This window comes from Pelophylax lessonae (genome assembly GCF_965119305.1).
Source record: "Pelophylax lessonae genome assembly, chromosome: 4".
Taxonomy (NCBI): Eukaryota; Metazoa; Chordata; class Amphibia; order Anura; family Ranidae; genus Pelophylax; species Pelophylax lessonae.
Genome location: NC_138771.1, coordinates 503,397,626 through 503,416,886, shown reverse-complemented (window position 1 = coordinate 503,416,886; position 19,261 = coordinate 503,397,626). Strand labels below are relative to the sequence as shown.

Here is a 19,261-nt window from a genome sequence, read left to right as displayed (position 1 = left end):
GCCGCCAGCAGGACCGAGGAGCTGGCTCTGCACCCCATGAACATATCCTACATAACAGCCAACATACGTACAAATACAACATTACAATGCCATAGAAATGGTTACTCACTGATGCAAGTATCCTCCTTGGGGGAAATGCAGACCAGCCTACGTAAACTGCGTGGGCGGTGTCCTGAATCCATCGCGATTTGACTGCTCTGGCTCTGTAATTTGCGTGGGCTTGCACAGCACAATTTAGGCTGGCCCGCTCTCAGTGATTTCCAGCTAAGCGCGACCCTCTCAAACCCAGCTCGCGACCCACCAGTGTGTCCCGACCCACAGTTTGGGAACTCCTACTTTAGAGGAAATCTGACCTAAAGGAGACGTATGGAGCTTGTTACCAATATTTGCTTGTAAAAATGCCTGTTGCCTGGCTGCCATATTGCTCCTATGGCTTTGGTACTTTCTGATTAAAGCTGGCCATAGATGGAGCGATTTTTCTTTCCTGCAACCACGGGTTACAGGAAAGAAAATTGCTAGATTCCCCCATCAACTCAGTGTTGATAGGGGAATCTCTCCCCTAGAGCCATTGTGTTTTCCCAGCAGGGAGAGCCGTCCCCGGTGCCACTAGCAATTGTAGCATCCTCTTAGGTAGGTGCTAGGAAAACACATTTGATGGCTCGGTTCTGCTTATCAGGAGAGCCAGATCTGTTTAGCCTGTCCCATGTTTCCAGGTGTGATTTATTGGGTCTAAGGGGGTCTCCCCACTGTATCCAATAAGGAAGGTTGTTGGACAGTGGAGGAAACCTAACCAATAGTGCGCCAGGGTTTATGGCTGTCCCAGTGGGTGGGCATTGCTGCAATGCATCCTGGGATTGGTTATAAATCTGGAGGGAGCATGTGACAGGTTGTCTTTTTGGCGGGAGCAAAGTCCCGGGAGGAGGTGGACGGCTGTCACTCCTCCTGCTGTGTGTGAGGAAGGTGGTTCAAGCAGTCGGCCTGTTGAACCAGGTGTGGAGCTGGGCTGCAGAGGATCCAGTGTGATGACCAGTGGAGCTGTTGGGCAGAAGACTTTGGGAAAAACAGTATAGTGAGTACTGAGGGATCCGCTCAAGGGTCTGCCTAGGAGAGGAGACCACTCCAGAGAAGTCAGGGGATCATGGAGCCAGCTCACACAGATTGTTACAGGAAAGGGGGTGCCAAGTAGTTAACCCTAAAGATTAGGGACAAAGGGAGTGCCAGGAAGGGCCCTGAAGTTGTTCAGCAGTACAGCTTACCTCAGGATACAGTTTACCTCAGGAAGCTTTCACTTCATTCACAGCCAAGGGCAAAGTAAAGAAGCGCCTAGCCGTGACTAGCTATATTCAGCATTACTCAGCGTCCTACAGCGTTAATCAGCGCTATTCAGCTCGATTTATGTTGTCCCAGCCTATTGTGCATAGTTCTTTAAGTTGGAGTATCCCTCTCATTCCCTTCTCCTATCCAAGTTCCAAACAAAACCTAAAAACCAAAGATACTGGACTGATTCTTGTCTGAGGTTAACACTTAGGAAAATGCCAGACTGTTCTGTTGTTGCTAATGGTAACCCAGGGGAACCCACACACAGCAGCTCCCATGGGAGTAGTGCTACACAATAATTGCATATAGAATCCAACAGGCTGGTTGTACCCAAGTCTGTGGCAGGCTTAAGTCACCCACCTCTGGTATGCTAATTTCACTCAGCCTTTTTTTATGTGCATGCCTGCCTAATGAGTTAAAGGGTTGGTACTGCAGCCTGGTAAATAACAGGGTATTTGCAGCAACATGGTCTAAGTGTGCCAACAAAACGTTTCACCCTGCAGGTTTTTAGAAATGACATTGACCATTTGGATAATATTTTGTCTTCTGCAGGCTCCAAGGCCCTGGAATATTCCAATGGCATTTTCGATTGTCAGTCACCGACCTCGCCCTTCATGGGAAGCTTACGAGTTCTCCATCTTATTGAGGACCTGCGTGGAATGCTGGAGATGATGGATACTGATGAGAGGGATGGTCTGAGGTGTCAAGTGCCGGACTCCACCGCCGAGTCCCTGGTGGAGTGGCTGCAGAGCCAGATGGTGGTAAGAGCTTTACTGAACATCAAAGAAAAAACTCAAATAATTTTTTTTTTTTTTTTTTTTACTTTGCCTATTGGGGACAGAGAGACAGGTTCTCTTGAAGGAGCTACCACACATCCTTTCTGCTAAAAACACCATTGAAAGCATTTTCTTTATAATTTAAGCCTGGTACACACTAGCATTTTTTTTCTCCTTCAACCCAGTTAGTACATCGATCTTCCCCGCTGAGCTATTGTGTCCTGACAGGGTCATGCCCCTTCAACAGAATCTGGACTGGCTGCCGTACTCAAGGGCCGAATGTCAACTGGTTTCTATTGAACCGTTCAATGCCGCCCAATATTTGGACTGTGTGTACGGGGCTTAATGGGTGCAAGAAAATGCCTGTCCAATCTGAGCTGTGTTCTTATCAGTTTTATTGTTCCCAGTTATCTCTCGACTATAGAACACCAAAGACCTGTCTCTCCATAGATTTAGCAGAGATGTCATTGTAGCATTGTTGCATGATAGCCAATCGGCTACTAACTTCAGTTTGTTTAATTAAGATTTGGCAAAGAAACCTGGAAGCTGAATGGTTTCTATGCAGAGCTGCACCGGATTTTGCACTCTCCAGTTTAAGTAAATCAAGCCCTTGATTTACTAAAGGCAAAAACAATGTGCAGTTGGTACAGAGCTTGGTAAATGAGGTAAAGCTTCACTTTGCAGAGAATACCCAATCACATGCAAGGAAAATAAAACAAACTGCATTTTTGCTTGCATGATTGGATGATGGAAGTCATCAGAGCTTCTGCTCATGTACTAAGCTCTGGAGAAACCGTTCTTGCAGAGTGCAACTGCACTTTGCAAAGGGCAGGAGCAGCAGAGTTTGGGCAGAAAGATGCTTGTAAAAGCATCTAAACACTTGTCAAGCGTTTAGGGCTTGAGCGTTAATTAATTTCCATACCCATAATAAATTATTTTTCTGGTTAATGGAATGAATTATCGCCTAAACGCTTGATGCAGGTAAATGCGGCTAAATGCGTTACACGCTATTACAGGCATCAGGCTTTTTTTTTTTTTTTTTGCCAAAACACTGCTGCCAGGAGGAATGCTTCTAGAAAATGTCCCGTGTGCATGAGGCCTTAAGTGTGTCCAAACCCAAGAACAAAAATGTAATAAATTGCAGCTTCGCTTTCCCTAGATGTAATGGCTGCATTCCTTTTCTCTTTTTAAGACTAAGTACATTTTTTGCAAGTACATAAAAATACCTGTTGATGCTGCCAGCATCCCCACTTCCTTGTAACTTTTAAACTGAAATTTCAAACAATGTTATCAGCTTTCCCAGCTATCTTCTGTGAATTACACAACCCCTCCTCCTTAGGTAATGGAGGAGGCTCATTTTAAAGTGTTACAGTAAAATCAGTCTGTATATGCAGTAAAGCATGCTTGTTATATTCACTGTGGAACCTAAGGGGTTAATCAATGTGTAAAAAGGCTTTATCTGGTTTTTCTGATCCTCCCCTTTTACAGTCCCCAATCCATTTCCTGATAAGACAGAGCCTTTGGAATCACTTTCCACATGCTCAGTTTGCTATGTATTTGAGGTTTTTTTTTTTTTTTTTTCTTGGGAGGATGCATGTGATAAGCACTATTCAGCACTGTCCAGACAGAGGGTCAGGGGTCCTGCAGGCTCATAGGACAGTCAGTGTAGAATGCAAACTCCTTCTTCTACCAGCTTTAACCAGACACTGATAGAAGTCACAAGACTGCTATATACTGCTGATGAGATAAGGTATTTAGCAGTTTATATTCACTACAATAATTGCATTTATATGTACTGTGAGAGACCAGATATAGTGAATGGGTTTAGTAACACTTTAAGACATAACATCCCAGTCAAATATAAATATGCAATATGTGACTCTTACACAGCAGAGGTGCTTAACTGTATTGTGGATCTGTTATCCCATGCTCACATGCTCTTACTAAATTGTGGGTGTCCATGGAGCAACACACTACTTCTGTCCCACTCATGTCCTTGCTTTCCCAGGCCATCCCCCTAGTAATCTCTCTGTTGTACACGTGGGACTATGCAATATGCATAGATAATATCTCGTCACACCTGGGCCCCTTAACCACCCTAAACCCTGAATTTCCTCCTGTGGTTTCAGGCTCCAGATTCCTTAACGTGATTTTAAAGTCGTGTGTGTGTGTGTGTGTGTGTTTGTGTTTTTTAAAAAATAACAAACATGTTATACTTACCTGCTCTGTGCAGTTGGTTTTGCACAGAGCAGCCCAGATTCTCCTCTTCTCAGGTCCCTCTTTTGCTGCTCCTAGCCCCTCCCTCCATTCCAATGCCCCCACAACAAGCAGCTGCTATGGGGGCACCCGAGCGGAGTCACAGCTCCCTGTGTCCATTCAGATATGGAGCCCTGAACCGGCCCTGCCTCCTCTCTCAAGATTGGGTAACTGACTTTGACAGCCGTGGGAGCCAATAGTGCCATGGCTGTGTCTCAGCCAATCAGAAAGGAAAGTCCCGGATGACCAAGGGACTCGTGGACATCGCTGGATAGAAAAGAGGCTCAGGTAAGTATTAGGGGGTGCTGGGGAGGCTGCTACACACAGAAATATTTTTATCTTGAAGGAGTTGTAAAGTCCGTATTCTAGGCGTTAAGATAAAAAAACCTCTGGGTATAGCAGCCTCCTCAGCGCCCCTAATACTTACCTGAACTGCTTTTTTCTATCCAGTAATGTCCACAAGTCCCTCGGCCGTTTTGGGTTCCATCTCCTAAATGGCTGAGCCACAGCCGCAGCTCCATTGGCTCCCGCGGCTGTCAATCAAAGTCAGTTAGCTAATCGGGAGAGAGGAGGCAGGGCCGAACGGCAACACAGTGTCTGAATGAACACACGGAGCTGCAGCTCGGCTCGGGTGCCCCCATAGCAAGCTGCTTGCTGTGAGGGCATTGGATGGGAGGGAGGCACCTGAGAAGAGGAGGATCCGGGCTGCTTTGTGCAAAACCAATTGCACAGAAGTAAGTATAACATGTTTGTTTTGGGGTTTTTTTTTTTTTAAAAACAAGACTTTAAAATCACTTTAGTGCATAGAATGCATGAAGATAAAAAATCTTCTGACTTTACAACTCTTTTTAGTGACACCAATAGAAACCCTCCCCAATTGTGCAAACTGTAAATGTGCTCTTTTGTGTATTACGCTAAAAACTCAGTAAAACCTATTCTTTAAAAAAAATCCTCCAGAAGCTTTGGCTGCAATGCTCCTCTCCTTTCCAGCGCTAGACTGGTTGGCAGAGGGAAGACTTTAGGCCTGTTTCACATGGGCTTCAGCTTGTATAGGAGCAGTGTGAATACCAAGCTATGACAAAGCATTTGCAGAGCTTTCAGCAAGCTTTGTTGAAGCTTTTATAGTACCATTCAGTTCCAGTTTGTAAATGTTGAACACAGATCCTATTGGGGGGAGCTGATTGCCACTTTAAACATGCTGCTAGCAGGCTTCAGCGTTTCTTGATGCTTACTGAAAGCCTGCTAGCAGCTTCTTTAATGTGGCAATCAACACTCATTAGGGTCTGTGTTCAACATTTACAAACTGGAGCTAAATGGTATTTTAAATGTTTCAATAAAGCCTGTTGAAAGCTCAGCAAATGCTTTAATGTTTGCTATTCACATTGCTCTTATACAAGCTGAAGCATGTGTGAATTGGGCCTTGAGCCAGTGCTTGGTGTGCCTTATGGCACTTTTCCACTGCAAGTATCGGTTCGGCTCCACTCGGCCCTGCTTGGCTCGGTTTGGCTTTCCACTGCATGGTACCGCATGGTACGGTGTTGGAACGGTTTGGTACGGTTTGCTTTTCCACTAATAGTAAGTGGGTGGGATAACAATGATTCTCTGACCAATCAGTGGCTAGTAGTGACAAACAGTCAAGGCTGCATGCAAAGGATTGTGGGATATGGTACCGGTACGGCCCTCTTGGAACCACAACCAAGGTGGTACTGTTTAAGCGAGCCGTACCATTCGGTTTCATGTAGTGGAAAAGCGCCGCTGTACCGTACCGTACCGAACCGTTCCAACACTGTACCATGCGGTACCAGCAGTGGAAAAGCACAAAAGGCAGCCTAACCGTTCGGTTCCGTGCAGTGGAAAAGTGCCTTTAGTGCTCTGATTTCTTCTTTAGAGCATCTAACAAGCAGCAGGCTGGAGTGTTCTAGTCCTGACCTCCCTTCAACCCACCCCGGTATTTGCTGTAGGGCTCTAGACAGTTGTATGTAAATAATCTGTACAGACTTGTAGGCTTTGTGTACGGTCTTTATCTGGTTACAAGTTGGAATAAACTTATATTTGGACTATAACACCACTGTGTGGAACTTCAGGTTTAGACCTAAGCTATACACTAGTAGAATTTTGTTTTAACATTTTTGGTTTTAGCAATTTTTAAAAATTTTAAATCTGCTTTCGTTTTGGACAACAGTAATGAGAGTTTGAAGGAGGAGGAACATTTGCGAATAAATGTGTGATTTTTTTTTTTTCCCCGGGGAAGTCCATTCTTCTGAAATCCAGACACCATATATGAACACCACTTCTAAACTATTGGTTGAAAATGATTTAAAAAAATTAGGAATTCTGTGTCCATCTGTACATTCCACTTAACTGCTTTTGTGACTATAACAGCATCCACTCTATCCACTCGCTTTACACAACATTTTGGAGTGTGTCTGTGGGAATTTTGACCCATTTCTGAGGTCAGGTACTTTTGTTGGAGGAGAAGATTTGGATCAGTGTTGGCGTTCCAATTCATCCAATGGTGTTAGGGTTAAGGTCAGGACTCTGTACAGAGCACTCAAGTTCCTCTACACCAAACCCATCAAATCATATCTATATGGAACTGGCTTTGTACATGGAAGCACAATCCTCCAGGAACAGAAAAGGATTTTCCCCAAGCTGTTACCACAACGTTGGAAGAACACCATTGTCTAAAATGTCTTTTTGTTGCAGCAAAAAGTTTTCCCTCAGTGGCAACACATAGTTAAAGTGGTTCTAAAGCATAAACATTTTTTACCTTAATGCATTTCTTGCATTAAGGTAAAAATCTTTAGGTATCAGCATCACCCCCTCACCCCCCCCCCTTTTTTTTTTTTTTTACTTACCTGAATCGATCCAACGCCCTGCACATCTGCAGCTCTGCTCTCCTCTCCTTTCCAGGTCTGGCTGGTTTTGTTATGGCACTGGGAGCCATTGGGCTGAATGGTGGATGGAGAGGTCTCTGATTTTAATATGATAGGTGGTGTGTATTGAAGATATATGCTTCTTTATAATTAAGGTATTTAATTAAACTTCACGGAGGTCCAGTCAGTCAAATCTGATTCTTAATGGCACCTCTGCGCTTTGGACAACGTGGCTCATTTTTACAAGCGTCAAATCGCATGGTGCGGCTAGGTACATTCCAATTTAAAAAATGGGTTAGGAACTTTTCGTGGCATTTCTGTGTATAAGGCAGCCCTTTGAATTCAATGGGATGTTTACACACAGGACACAATGATGTGACCCTAGCCTCAGATCTCCAACATCACAATCCTGTTATTACAACAGTGTTCTCAGTCCCCCCCCCCCCCCCTGCACATCACAGTCCCCTTTCACAGCAGTGTCCATATCCCCCCCCTTACATGTTGCAGTCCTTAGCCCCCCCCATCATATCACCCTCCTTCACATTTTCTCTCCTCAACCCCTTTTTAGCACTCCCCCTTCACATAGCAGTCCCCATCCCCCCTTCACATTTTTGTCCTCTGCCCCCCTTTATATCAACCCCCTGCTTCACATTGCAGTCCCCAACCCCCCTTCATATCCCCTCTCTGCATATTCCTGTCGTCCTCTCCCTTTTATATCATCCCCCTTCACATAGCAGTCTCCGGGCCCCCCTTCCCATCATCCCTCATAGCAGTGACTTAGCCCTCTTCCCTGTCCTACCTTACACAGGGCAGAGGGTGGGAGGCACAGTAGGTCTAGAGCTGACATTTGGAGCCAAGACAGTTCTGGAGGGCTGGAGTTGCACGACTTTCCTGTTAACCATTACACTTGGAGGATGAGCCCAGTCCTCCGGGCATGTGTCCTCTTTTGGGACACACAGGACCCGCAAGTCGGCGCAGGTTTTTCCCTGCCCCGCTGAGTTTCATTACACTGTTAATGAAATGTGGCGCGGACATCATGACAGGCGGATTGGCTCCCCCTCTGGTCAATCAGCGTGTGTGCGTGCCCCCACTATCTATTACACAAAGCGATGCAGAGGTATGTCGTTTTGCATAATAGAGCCGACCTGCCACAGTAAAACTACGGCGGCTGGTCGGCAAGTGGTTAGAAAGGATCTTACAAGTCTGCATGAATACATTTCTGACCTGTCCCAATGTCCCAGTGTATCTTTGTTCAGAAAACCTCCAAATTTGATCATTACAAAACTATCCTTGAGTTCTAGTCTAGGGACTTTACCTAGGCTTAGATAATGTCCTCCGTTTGCTGCTCCACCAGTGATCAGACTGTAACATTGAAACTTTGTAGCAAGTGACAAGATGAAATGCCACATCATGAGCGGATTTCCATGTCAGACATTAGTGAACACTGTTATGTAAATCCAGATGCCAGTTCAGAAAGTAGATAACGACCGTGGACAATGCTTGAACAAAAATGACTAATTTTTTGTAGAAAAAGCGCACAAAGACGTTGTCAGGAGAGACTACTATGATTTCTGTGAGGTATTTATTACTTAGTCACTGTACTTGAAATATGTTTGATGCTGGGTCCACTTTAAATTGGTAAATGGATAATATTGCTCAGTCTTTCTACCCATGCACGCGCAGAGTGCGGTGTCCTGAGAAAGTCTTTATGTTCTCAGAGAGCCGTACAGACAGGTTGTGACAAGCCGTACGCGGCGTTCACAATTTCCTTTGTGAGCTCTAGAAATATTATGGTGTGAGCTTGTTTACTACCGAGGCTCTGAATGTCTTATTCTGAATGTGCTTTCGCTTGTCTTCTCATTGGTAAACTTTTTTGCATTAGTTGCAGCTGATCACAGCATTCTAATTATCACATCCAAGTGCTGACGCAGAACCTCTCTGTGTGAGTGGGAATGAGGGCTATTTAATCCTGTCTGTGCTGCCAAGTTTTTCTGTGAGTTGTGATTTGTGCACTCTAGCAATCTCGACACCAAGCTGAGAAGCTGATGCTAAAAATTTCGCAGTGAATAATACGTTTTTCTAACTTGTGAGCAGAAATGTATATGTATATATATATATATATATATATACATTATATATATATTTTTTTTTTTTTTTTTCCACTGATGAAATTATTTTGGAACTTAAAGCGCGGGTTTAGTTTATCTGTGCAGACCAAAGCAACCCATTCACTTTAAAGTGTAGATATAAGCCATTGTATCAGTGTATTACAGCATTGGGCTATTGATTTGATTGGCGTCAATCATAAAGGCTTGAATAATTTCCAGGTTACAAAAAAAATATTTTAACTTGGGATTCTGTATGTAGGGAGGCTTCTACTCACTCTATATGGAATACAAGTCAGGATATGTCCATTCATGCAGTCTTGTCTCTTTGGCCTCGAAGGAAGATGATAGTAAGGAGTTGATGGCAGACTTTAGAGATCCTAGTGCCAGGAATGTCTATTATGCCAGTGTCATTTCAGGGGTATCTGATTAACTAGATGTATATTAAAGTATTGGAATATTGTTGTCCACAATTTTTTTGATCTTGGGACATGTCGAAAAAGATTGGAAAAGGTCTGTATCAGGTTTCCCAGAGGAACCCTTTAAATAAGTGATCACCACTAAATGGTAGACTGCGACCTATACGGAGCTACAGTCCCGTCCAGACCTCGGCTGTGCCACTTAGCAGTTGTGTGTCCGCTTCCTGGGACTCCCGGCCATCTGCCGCTATCATCCTCACAGCGGGTGGGAGGTGTTGCAGATCTGCACAGTGAGAAGGAGTCAAGGTAAAAAGCGGGTGATTAGCTGCTTGTTAACATAAGTTTGGCAGCTCCTGCCCTCCGTCTAGATCTGCAGCACCTCCTGCCTCTGCCCCCACCCGCTGTAAGGATGATGCTGGTGCCAGGCGGGAGACCTGGGAGAGGACAGCCAGGCTGATAAGTGCCTCTGCCCTGGTAAGATGGTGTAGGGGAGGCTGGAGTTGAAAGGGGCTCTGTACAAGGGGCATTATGACATGAAAAGAACTGCAGTGTAATGGGGCTTTATGATGTTTAATGGGGCACTATGACATGAAAGGGACTGATGTCTAAAGTGGCACTATGATGTGAAAGGGAATGCAATGTAATGGGGCGCTGTGATGTGTAAAGGGGCACATGAGATTCCGATCTCTGATGCAGGAAAATTTTAGCAACTGGACCTATATAAATTTGAATTCAAGACCCCTACTTTATATCAATTCCAGTAAATTTAGGGAACCCCTGCTAAGGTTAGTCCAATGGGGGTCAGTGGGAAGGTGCCCCTTATATTGGTGGTAAATAGGAGGGATACTACCCTTAGTCAGCTAAATGATCATTGGTGTTATGCCGCTGGCCAAGTAAGTGGCATTGGATCTGGAACTATGCAGGCACCATCAGATGGTTGGCCAATTAGCCACTGCTCATGGAACCTCTAATAACCTTTGGAAGTACTTTAAGATACCATGAAACCCTGGTTAAGAATGTCTGCTTTAGGCGGTGAGATGAAGGACTTGGGTCCAAATAGGATCATTGTGAAGAAATAACTGAATAATCTAGGCATCATATCATTTTTTTTTTGTAGCTTTGACCATTCTCTTGGATAGTTGCAAAGATTTAGGATAGAAAATATTGAGTCAATTTATTTAGTGCGGTGGCTTTTTGAAAATAATTTGTAAGTTGTGTGTAGGTGGCTCAAAGACTGGAGAAGATGACCTGTTTTACCAAGAACTTTATTGAAAAAAAAAAATTAATTATTATTATTTTTTTTTTTTTTTTTTTTTGAAACGTGGCAAACTGTCATCCGGTTTAGGGTGTACATCTAGTTTGTGTGGGTACCTTAGGACATATGTTAAACTTTTTTTTTTATCTAAGACAACAAAGAGGTTGAAAGCACTTCTGAAGTTTTCATATTCCTTTCAAGAAAGTGCCTAAGCTGAGTGTTTTATGATTTTTTTTTTTATTTCCATGTTTGATGAGGATGAGTCATAAAGCTCAACCTAATGGCTGGTGTTCATGTAAGAGAGAGATCAGTCACTGGAGTGTCTGTCACCTTGTCTGTTGCTGTTTACCAACACTTCCCTTGTGGCTTTAATAATCTGCATCTGGGGATACCTTGTGTATGCGACGGTGTGGATTTAATAATTTAATCCCGATGATCTGGAATTCTGGAGATTTTTCTACTCTGCATCTTGTGATGGGCAGAGATTCCTGAAAAAAACTTCCTTCCACTTCGCCATCATGTAATATCGGAAGAGTTGAGGTAATGCCATATCTGAATTATTTGTTTTAAGTATTTATAAACTACAACAACCAGGGGTGGGTTGACTGCAGAATGTGCTCCTATAGATCTGCAAACAACTGGAAATTAGGACCTAGGTTGCTTTTACAGGCAGGCTAAGAGCGCTGGGGAGCTTTTATGTTTTGTTTTTTGAAGTTTAAAAGTGTATTCCTGTTTTTAGTTGTGGCTATGATTTCGGAATACTTAACTTCTATACATCTGCAAATGTTTGGGAACTAGAACTTCTGTTTTTATTGCAGCTTTTGCATTCAGGTTTCATTTCATTTGTGGGCTAATGGTACTGGGGAACTTTTGCTGTTGGTTTGTAGTTAGTGTGTATAGATATGTATGTATGTATGTATGTATGTATGTATATATATATATATATATATATATATATATGTATGTATGTGTGTGTGTGTGTGTGTGTGTGTGTGTGTGTGTGTGTATATATATATATATATATATATATATATATATATATATATATATATATATATATATATATATATATATATATATATATATATATATATATATACACACATACACATACACATACACATACACATACACATACACATACACACACACACACATATATATATATATTAAAAAATCTCTGTTGTTTAGCTTTGTATGAAGTAGGGAAGGGTTGGAGCTGCTGTCAGGTTTTTGCTGCTGTGTCCCAACCAGGGAGATTCTCTATTTCTCCTGGTGGTGAAATTTTCACCAGAGGAGGAAGTAAAGGAAGACAAGAATTTTGCACTTGTCACCAAAACAGGAGGGAAAGAAATGTCCACTTGTTGAGGTGACAGCAGTTCGAGAAGGGATTTTCCCTAAACTTGGAAATATCTCCTCCTCCTTCCAGTTTTGTCTCTGGGACAGTAAAGGGAAATCTCCCTAATGAGACAGAGACAGCAGAACAAATCCTAAATATCCTAAATTCACCAAAAACATTTTTGATGGGCTTGTGTGAGTAAATATAATTATATGCATATAGTATCTAACAAAAGTGAATACACCCCTCACATTTTTGTAAATATTTTATTATCTTTTCATGTGACAACACTGAAGAAATGACACTTTGCTAGAATGTAAAGTAGTGAGTGTACAGCTTGTGTAAGAGTCGGTTCACACTGGGGCGACACGACTCTGTACTACTTGCGACTTGCATGGACTTCACATAATGGAAGTCTGCAAGTCGCTCCGAGGCCGCCCGAAGTAGTGCAGGACCCTTTTTTTAAGTCGGAGCGACTTGTGTCGCTCCTATTAGAATGGGTTCTGTAGCAGTCAATGGACCGCGGGGGAGCGCGACTTCTCAGGCTGACAAGTCGCCTGACAAGTTGCGCTAGTGTAGACCGGCTCTTACAGTGTAAATTTCCTCCCCCCTCAAAATAACTCAACGCACAGCCATTAATGTCTAAACCACAGGCAACAAAAGTGAGTACACCCCTAGGTGAAAATGTCCAAATTGGGCCCAAAGTGTGGCCACCATTATTTTCCAGCACTGCCTTAACCCTCTTGGACATGGGGATCACCAGAGCTTCACAGGTCGCCATGACGACATCACAGAGCTGGTGGATGTTAGAGACCTTACGCTTCTCCACCACCTTCCATTTGGGGATGCCTCACAGATGCTGAATAGGGCTTAGGTCTGGAGACATGCTTGGCCAGTCCATCACCTTAACCCTCCGCTTTTTTAGCAAGGCAGTGGTCCTCTTGGAGGTGTGATTGGGGTCGTTATTATGTTGAAATACTGCCCTGCGGCCCAGTCTCTGAAGGGAGTGGATCATGCTCTGCTTCAGTATGTCACAGTACATGTTGGCATTCATGGTTCCCTCAATGAACTGTAGCTTCCCAGTGCCGCACTCATGCAGCCCCAGACCATGACACTCTCACCACCATGCTTGACTGCAGGCAAGACACACTTGACTTTGCACTCCTTATCTTGTTGCCGCCACACACACTTGAAACCATCTGAACCAAATAAGTTTATCTTGGTCTCATCAGACCTCAGGACATGGTTCTTGTAATCCATGTTGTTAGTCTGTAAACAAAAAACTGACCTTAGTCTGTAAACAAAAAACTGACCTAAGTCAGTAAGTCAGCGCTCACTGACTCACAGTGGAAGGTGAATGCATAGACCAGGGATATGCAAACTGTGGCCCTCCAGCTGCTGCAAAACTACAAGTCCCATCATGCCTCTGCCTATGGGTGTCATGCTTGTGGCTGTCAGAATCTTGCTATGCCTCATGGGACTTGTAGTTTTGCAACATCTGGAGGGCCACAGTTTGCATATCCCTGGCATAGACCATATGTGCAAAAAACACACACAAACACACACAAGCATATATAAACATATAAAATGGTAAGGCAAAAAATTCTAAAGGAAGAGGGGGGGAGGGGAAATGTATATATAACAAACAAGTCAAAGATGGGAGTGCAAAAACCTCATCTATGAACGAAGTCCTTCCACAGTCCGGAAAAAATCCCAGTGTAGATGATTCCTTGTAGTGGATGGTCATGGAGTCCAATCAAGGTGTATGTGGCATATAGAGTGCAGGCAGCTCCTCGGGAGGTGAGGGACCCTCCAGGCATATAGCAAAAAAGGAAGAAGACAAAGGGCGCCAGGTCACAATATAGTATGAGAAATATGACAATTTATTGTAGTGACTTACATGTACAAACGATCCAAAATACAGCCAGTAAACCATGAACAATGGTACTCGCTCCCATCCAGGGAGCCTGCGCCATCTACAGCAGTAACCGGCACCTGTATCATAGACACTGCCACACAGCACAGGATCGTTCAGCAGTTCCCCGGATCTGATCATCCCGGATGTGTCCCATTGCGAGTACCATTGTTCATGGTTTACTGGCTGTATTTTGGATCGTTTGCACATGTAAGTCACTACAATAAATTGTCATATTTCTCATACTATATTGTGACCTGGCGCCCTTTGTCTTCTTCCTTTTTTGCCATGTTGTTAGTCTGCTTGTCTTCAGCAAACTGTTTGCAGGCTTTCTTTTGCATCATCTTTAGAAGAGGCTTCCTTCTGGGACGATGCAGACCAATTTGATGCAGTGTGCGGCGTATGGTCTGAGCACTGACAGGCTGACCCCCCCACCACTGCAACAATGCTGGCAGCACTCATTCCTCTATTTCCCAAAGACAACCTCTGGAAATGATGCTGAGCATGTGCACTCGACTTCTTTGGTCGACCATGGCAAGGCCTGTTCTGAAAGGAATCTGTCCTGGTAAACCGCTGTATGGTCTCGGCCACCATGCTGCAGCTCAGTTTCAGGGTCTTGGCAATCTTCTTATAGCCTAGACCAAAGTTATTGAATTATAATTCACGGAGGTCCAGTCACTAAAGTTTTTTTTTTTTTTTTTTTTTTTTTTTTTCAGCACTGGGTCCGAATTGTAGGTTTGTTTCTTAATGGCACCTTGAAACATTGGAAAACGCTGCACGTTTTCATGAGGGCCAAACCAGCTTGGTGCAGCACAATTTAAAATGGCAAGGGACTACTTTTTTGTATGTTTCTGCATGTAAGAGAGCCCATTGAAATGAATGGGCTGCCTACATGCAGAACACAGTAATGTTCTAAACCTAGCTTCAGATCCTTCACATCACAATCCTGTCATTACAACAGTGTTCTCAGTCCCCCCTGCACATTACAACCCCCTCCTTCACATTACTGTCCTCAGCCCCCCTTAATATCACCCCCCTCCCCTCACATCCCTGTCATCAAACCCCCCTCCCCCTTTACATTCTTATCTTTATGCCTCTTTACATCACGCCCCTCCTCCTTCACATTCCTGTCCTCAGCCCCCCTTTACATTCCTGTCCCCAACTACCCCTTTACATTCCTGTCCCTCACCCCTAATACCCCTTTACATTCCTGTCCCTCACCCCTAATACCCCTTTACATTCCTGTCCTCGGCCCCCCTTCCCAGCACCCTCAACTTTCTCCACATTACTCTCAGCAGTCTAGAGTGGACATTGGCAGCAGGACCACTCTGCATGGATGGCGGGAGGCATGAAGCTGACCTCAGAAGCAGGACAGCTCTGGAAGGGGGTGGGATCTGCACAGCTTTTCCAGGTAAACCAGCTTGTGATTGGTTGCTAGATAACACCAAATTACACCTGTTCCCCATTCACACCTGAGACCTTGTAACACTAACGAGTCACATGACATCGGGGAGGGAAAATTGCTATTTTGTTCCCAATTTGGACATTTTCACTTAGTGTACTCACTTTCGTTGCCAGCGGTTTAGACATAAATGGCTGTGTGTTGTTATTTTGAGGGGACAGCAAATTTACACGGTTATACAAGCTGTACACTCACTACTTTACATTGTAGCAAAGTGTCATTTCCTCAGTGTTGTCACATGAAAAAATATAAAAAAAATATTTACAGAAATGTGAGGGGTGTACTCACTTTTGTGAGATTGTGTGTGTGTGTGTGTATGTATGTGTATATATATATATATATATATATATATATATATATATATATATATATATATATATATATATATATATATATACATACACGGTGCATTGCGAAAGTATTCGCCCCCCTTGAACTTTTCGACCTTTTGCCACATTTCAGGCTTCAAACATAAAGATATAAAACTGTAATTTTTTGTGAAGAATCAACAACAAGTGGGACACAATCATGAAGTGGAACGAAATTTATTGGATATTTCAAACTTCTTTAACAAATAAAAAACTGAAAAATTGGGCGTGCAAAATTATTCAGCCCCCTTAAGTTAATACTTTGTAGCTCCACCTTTTGCTGCGATTACTGCTGTAAGTCGCTTGGGGTATGTCTCTATCAGTTTTGCACATCGAGAGACTGACATTTTTGCCCATTCCTCCTTGCAAAACAGCTCGAGCTCAGTGAGGTTGGATGGAGAGCGTTTGTGAACAGCAGTTTTCAGTTCTTTCCACAGATTCTCGATTGGATTCAGGTCTGGACTTTGACTTGGCCATTCTAACACCTGGATATGTTTTTGTGAACCATTCCAATGGGAGATTTTGCTTTGTTTTTGGATCATTGTCTTGTTGGAAGACAAATCTCCGCCCCAGTCTCAGGTCTTTTGCAGACTCCATCAGGTTTTCTTCCAGAATGGTCCTGTATTTGGCTCCATCCATCTTCCCATCAATTTTAACCATCTTCCCTGTCCCTGCTGAAGAAAAGCAGGCCCAAACCATGATGCTGCCCCCACCATGTTTGACAGTGGGGATGGTGTGTTCAGGGTGATGAGCTGTGTTGCTTTTACGCCAAACCCAATGTTTTGCATTGTTGCCAAAAAGTTTGATTTTGGTTTCATCTGACCAGAGCACCTTCTTCCACATGTATGGTGTGTCTCCCAGGTGGCTTGTGGCAAACTTTAAACGACACTTTTTATGGATATCTTTAAGAAATGGCTTTCTTCTTGCCACTCTTCCATAAAGGCCAGATTTGTGCAGTATACGACTGATTGTTGTCCTATGGACAGAGTCTCCCACCTCAGCTGTAGATCTCTGCAGTTCATCCAGAGTGATCATGGGCTGCATCTCTGATCAGTCTTCTCCTTGTATGAGCTGAAAGTTTAGAGGGGCGGCCAGGTCTTCGTAGATTTGCAGTGGTCTGATACTCCCTCCATTTCAATATTATCGCTTGCACAGTGATCCTTGGGATGTTTAAAGCTTGGGAAATCTTTTTGTGTCCAAATCCGGCTTTAAACTTCTCCACAACAGTATCTCCGACCTGCCTGGTGTGTTCCTTGTTCTTCTTGATGCTCTCTGCGCATTAAACGGACCTCTGAGACTATCACAGTGCAGGTGCATTTATACAGAGACTTGATTACACACAGGTGGATTCTATTTATCATCATTAGTCATTTAGGTCAACATTGGATCATTCAGAGATCCTCACTGAACTTCTGGAGAGAGTTTGCTGCACTGAAAATAAAGGGGCCTCAATAATTTTGCACGCCCAATTTTTCAGTTTTGTATTTGTTAACAAAGTTTGAAATATCCAATAAATTTCACTCCACTTCATGATTGTGTCCCACTTGTTGATTCTTCACAAAAAATTACAGTTTTATATCTTTGAAGCCTGAAATGTGGCAAAAGGTCAAAGTTCAAGGGAGGAATACTTTTGCAATGCACTGTGTGTGTGTATGTATGTATGTATGTATGTGTATGTATGTATATATATATATATATATATATATATATATATGACTGATGCTCTGGTTTCTCTCTGCTGTTAGATCCTGCTGCTGAAAGAAAAGACTTGAGTGCCAAAAGAACACAGTAGCTGCCTTTTTAAAAAAAAAAATTTGTATGTTTATCAAGACTTGACCTGAGTTTTTAGGCTGGGACAAGCAGATGTTTTGTTTGCTTTTGAATATGAACTGTACAAAGCCCTTTTACATTAAAACTGTGTGTTTGCTGCAGAAACCTGCTTGGTCCTTTCCTGGGTGTCCATGTATAGTGCATTGTTTATTGCGGTCACTACCAATTATTATGTCTGTCTTTACAAGAAATTCAAATTGTTTTGCTTACAATATAACACTTGTGCTATACTGCATAGATGTGATTGGGGTACGCATTTGTTGCAGAACACCTGAAAAGAATTTGGAACACCTTCCTGATATTGATGAATGTTTCGGGAAACTTTAAAACTACAGTCACATATTTGTTAGAATTTTTTAATGCCTTTTGTACATTGTTAATTGAAACGCCTGGAATAAACTAGTTGGCTTCTAAGTTGCACTATGATTTCTCCTACACAAATGGGGGTGTTAAAGCGGAGTTCCACCCTAAAAATGCGCTTTGCACCGTTAGATTAATGTAACCTGAAAAAGAATTGGATAATTTTCATTTTTTTTTTGTTTCACTTACCTTATTTTTTCTGAAAATAAACTTGCCTTCCTTCCTCTGCGTCCTCGGCTGCCAATGTCACTTCCTCCTTTGCATTAACTCCTGGGAGATGAGCGTCATCAATCCCAGGAGTCAATGCTTCTGCACCGGTGTCACTCGTCACTTCCAGTGCAGACGCGTCATTCCCTGCTGAACAGCTTCTGGGAATGCGCAATGAGCTGTGGGATGACCCGCCTGCACCCGAAGTGACGAGGCAGGGCATTCTGGGACTCTGACATCCAGGAAGAGGGACGCGAAGAGGGACGCTCCGGCTTCAGCTGCCCACACCTGAGATGGCATCGCTGGACAAGACATTTTCAAGGTAAGTATTTCTTCTTGCAAGTAAGTTAAACGGGGGACGGTTCAGAGGCTATAGTTGCTTAAATGCACTAGCCCTGACTGTCTCGGGTATTTTTATCTAAAAAAAAAAATGTTTTGCCCGAACTCCGCTTTAAGCTAGCCATAGATGGAGCGAATCTTCTATCTATGGGCAGGCTGTTTGTACTGAAGTTGATCCATCGATCGGCTTTGGTACAACCAGGCTGTCAGATTTTTTTTACATGCCGTAATAGTGCTGCGGGAGTAATTCCCCCATCAACACGGACTGACCCATGGTGGAAGGAAAGAATATCAATCATCCAAGGCCTGCCTTATTGCTGCGTTTTTTGCAGCTGTGCATACAGAGTTGGACTTTGCCCTGCGACTCCAGTTTAATCATGCATAATATATTGATATTTGTTATGTGTATTTGTCTTGCAGTGTATTTATAAATGTTT

General features: G+C 43.3%; 1 protein-coding gene across 8 annotated transcripts in view; it reads left to right on the top strand.

Moving 5' to 3' along the window:
* The window catches only part of PPFIBP1 (PPFIA binding protein 1), a 138,095-nt gene that overhangs the window by 8,618 nt on the left and 110,216 nt on the right, over nucleotides 1-19,261 (top strand). For all 8 annotated transcript variants that reach the window (XM_082255339.1, XM_082255340.1, XM_082255338.1 and 5 more), the window contains exon 2: nucleotides 1,870-2,078. In XM_082255339.1, the coding sequence (XP_082111465.1) occupies nucleotides 1,870-2,078 (209 nt within the window). The remainder of the gene's footprint in view (nucleotides 1-1,869; nucleotides 2,079-19,261) is intronic.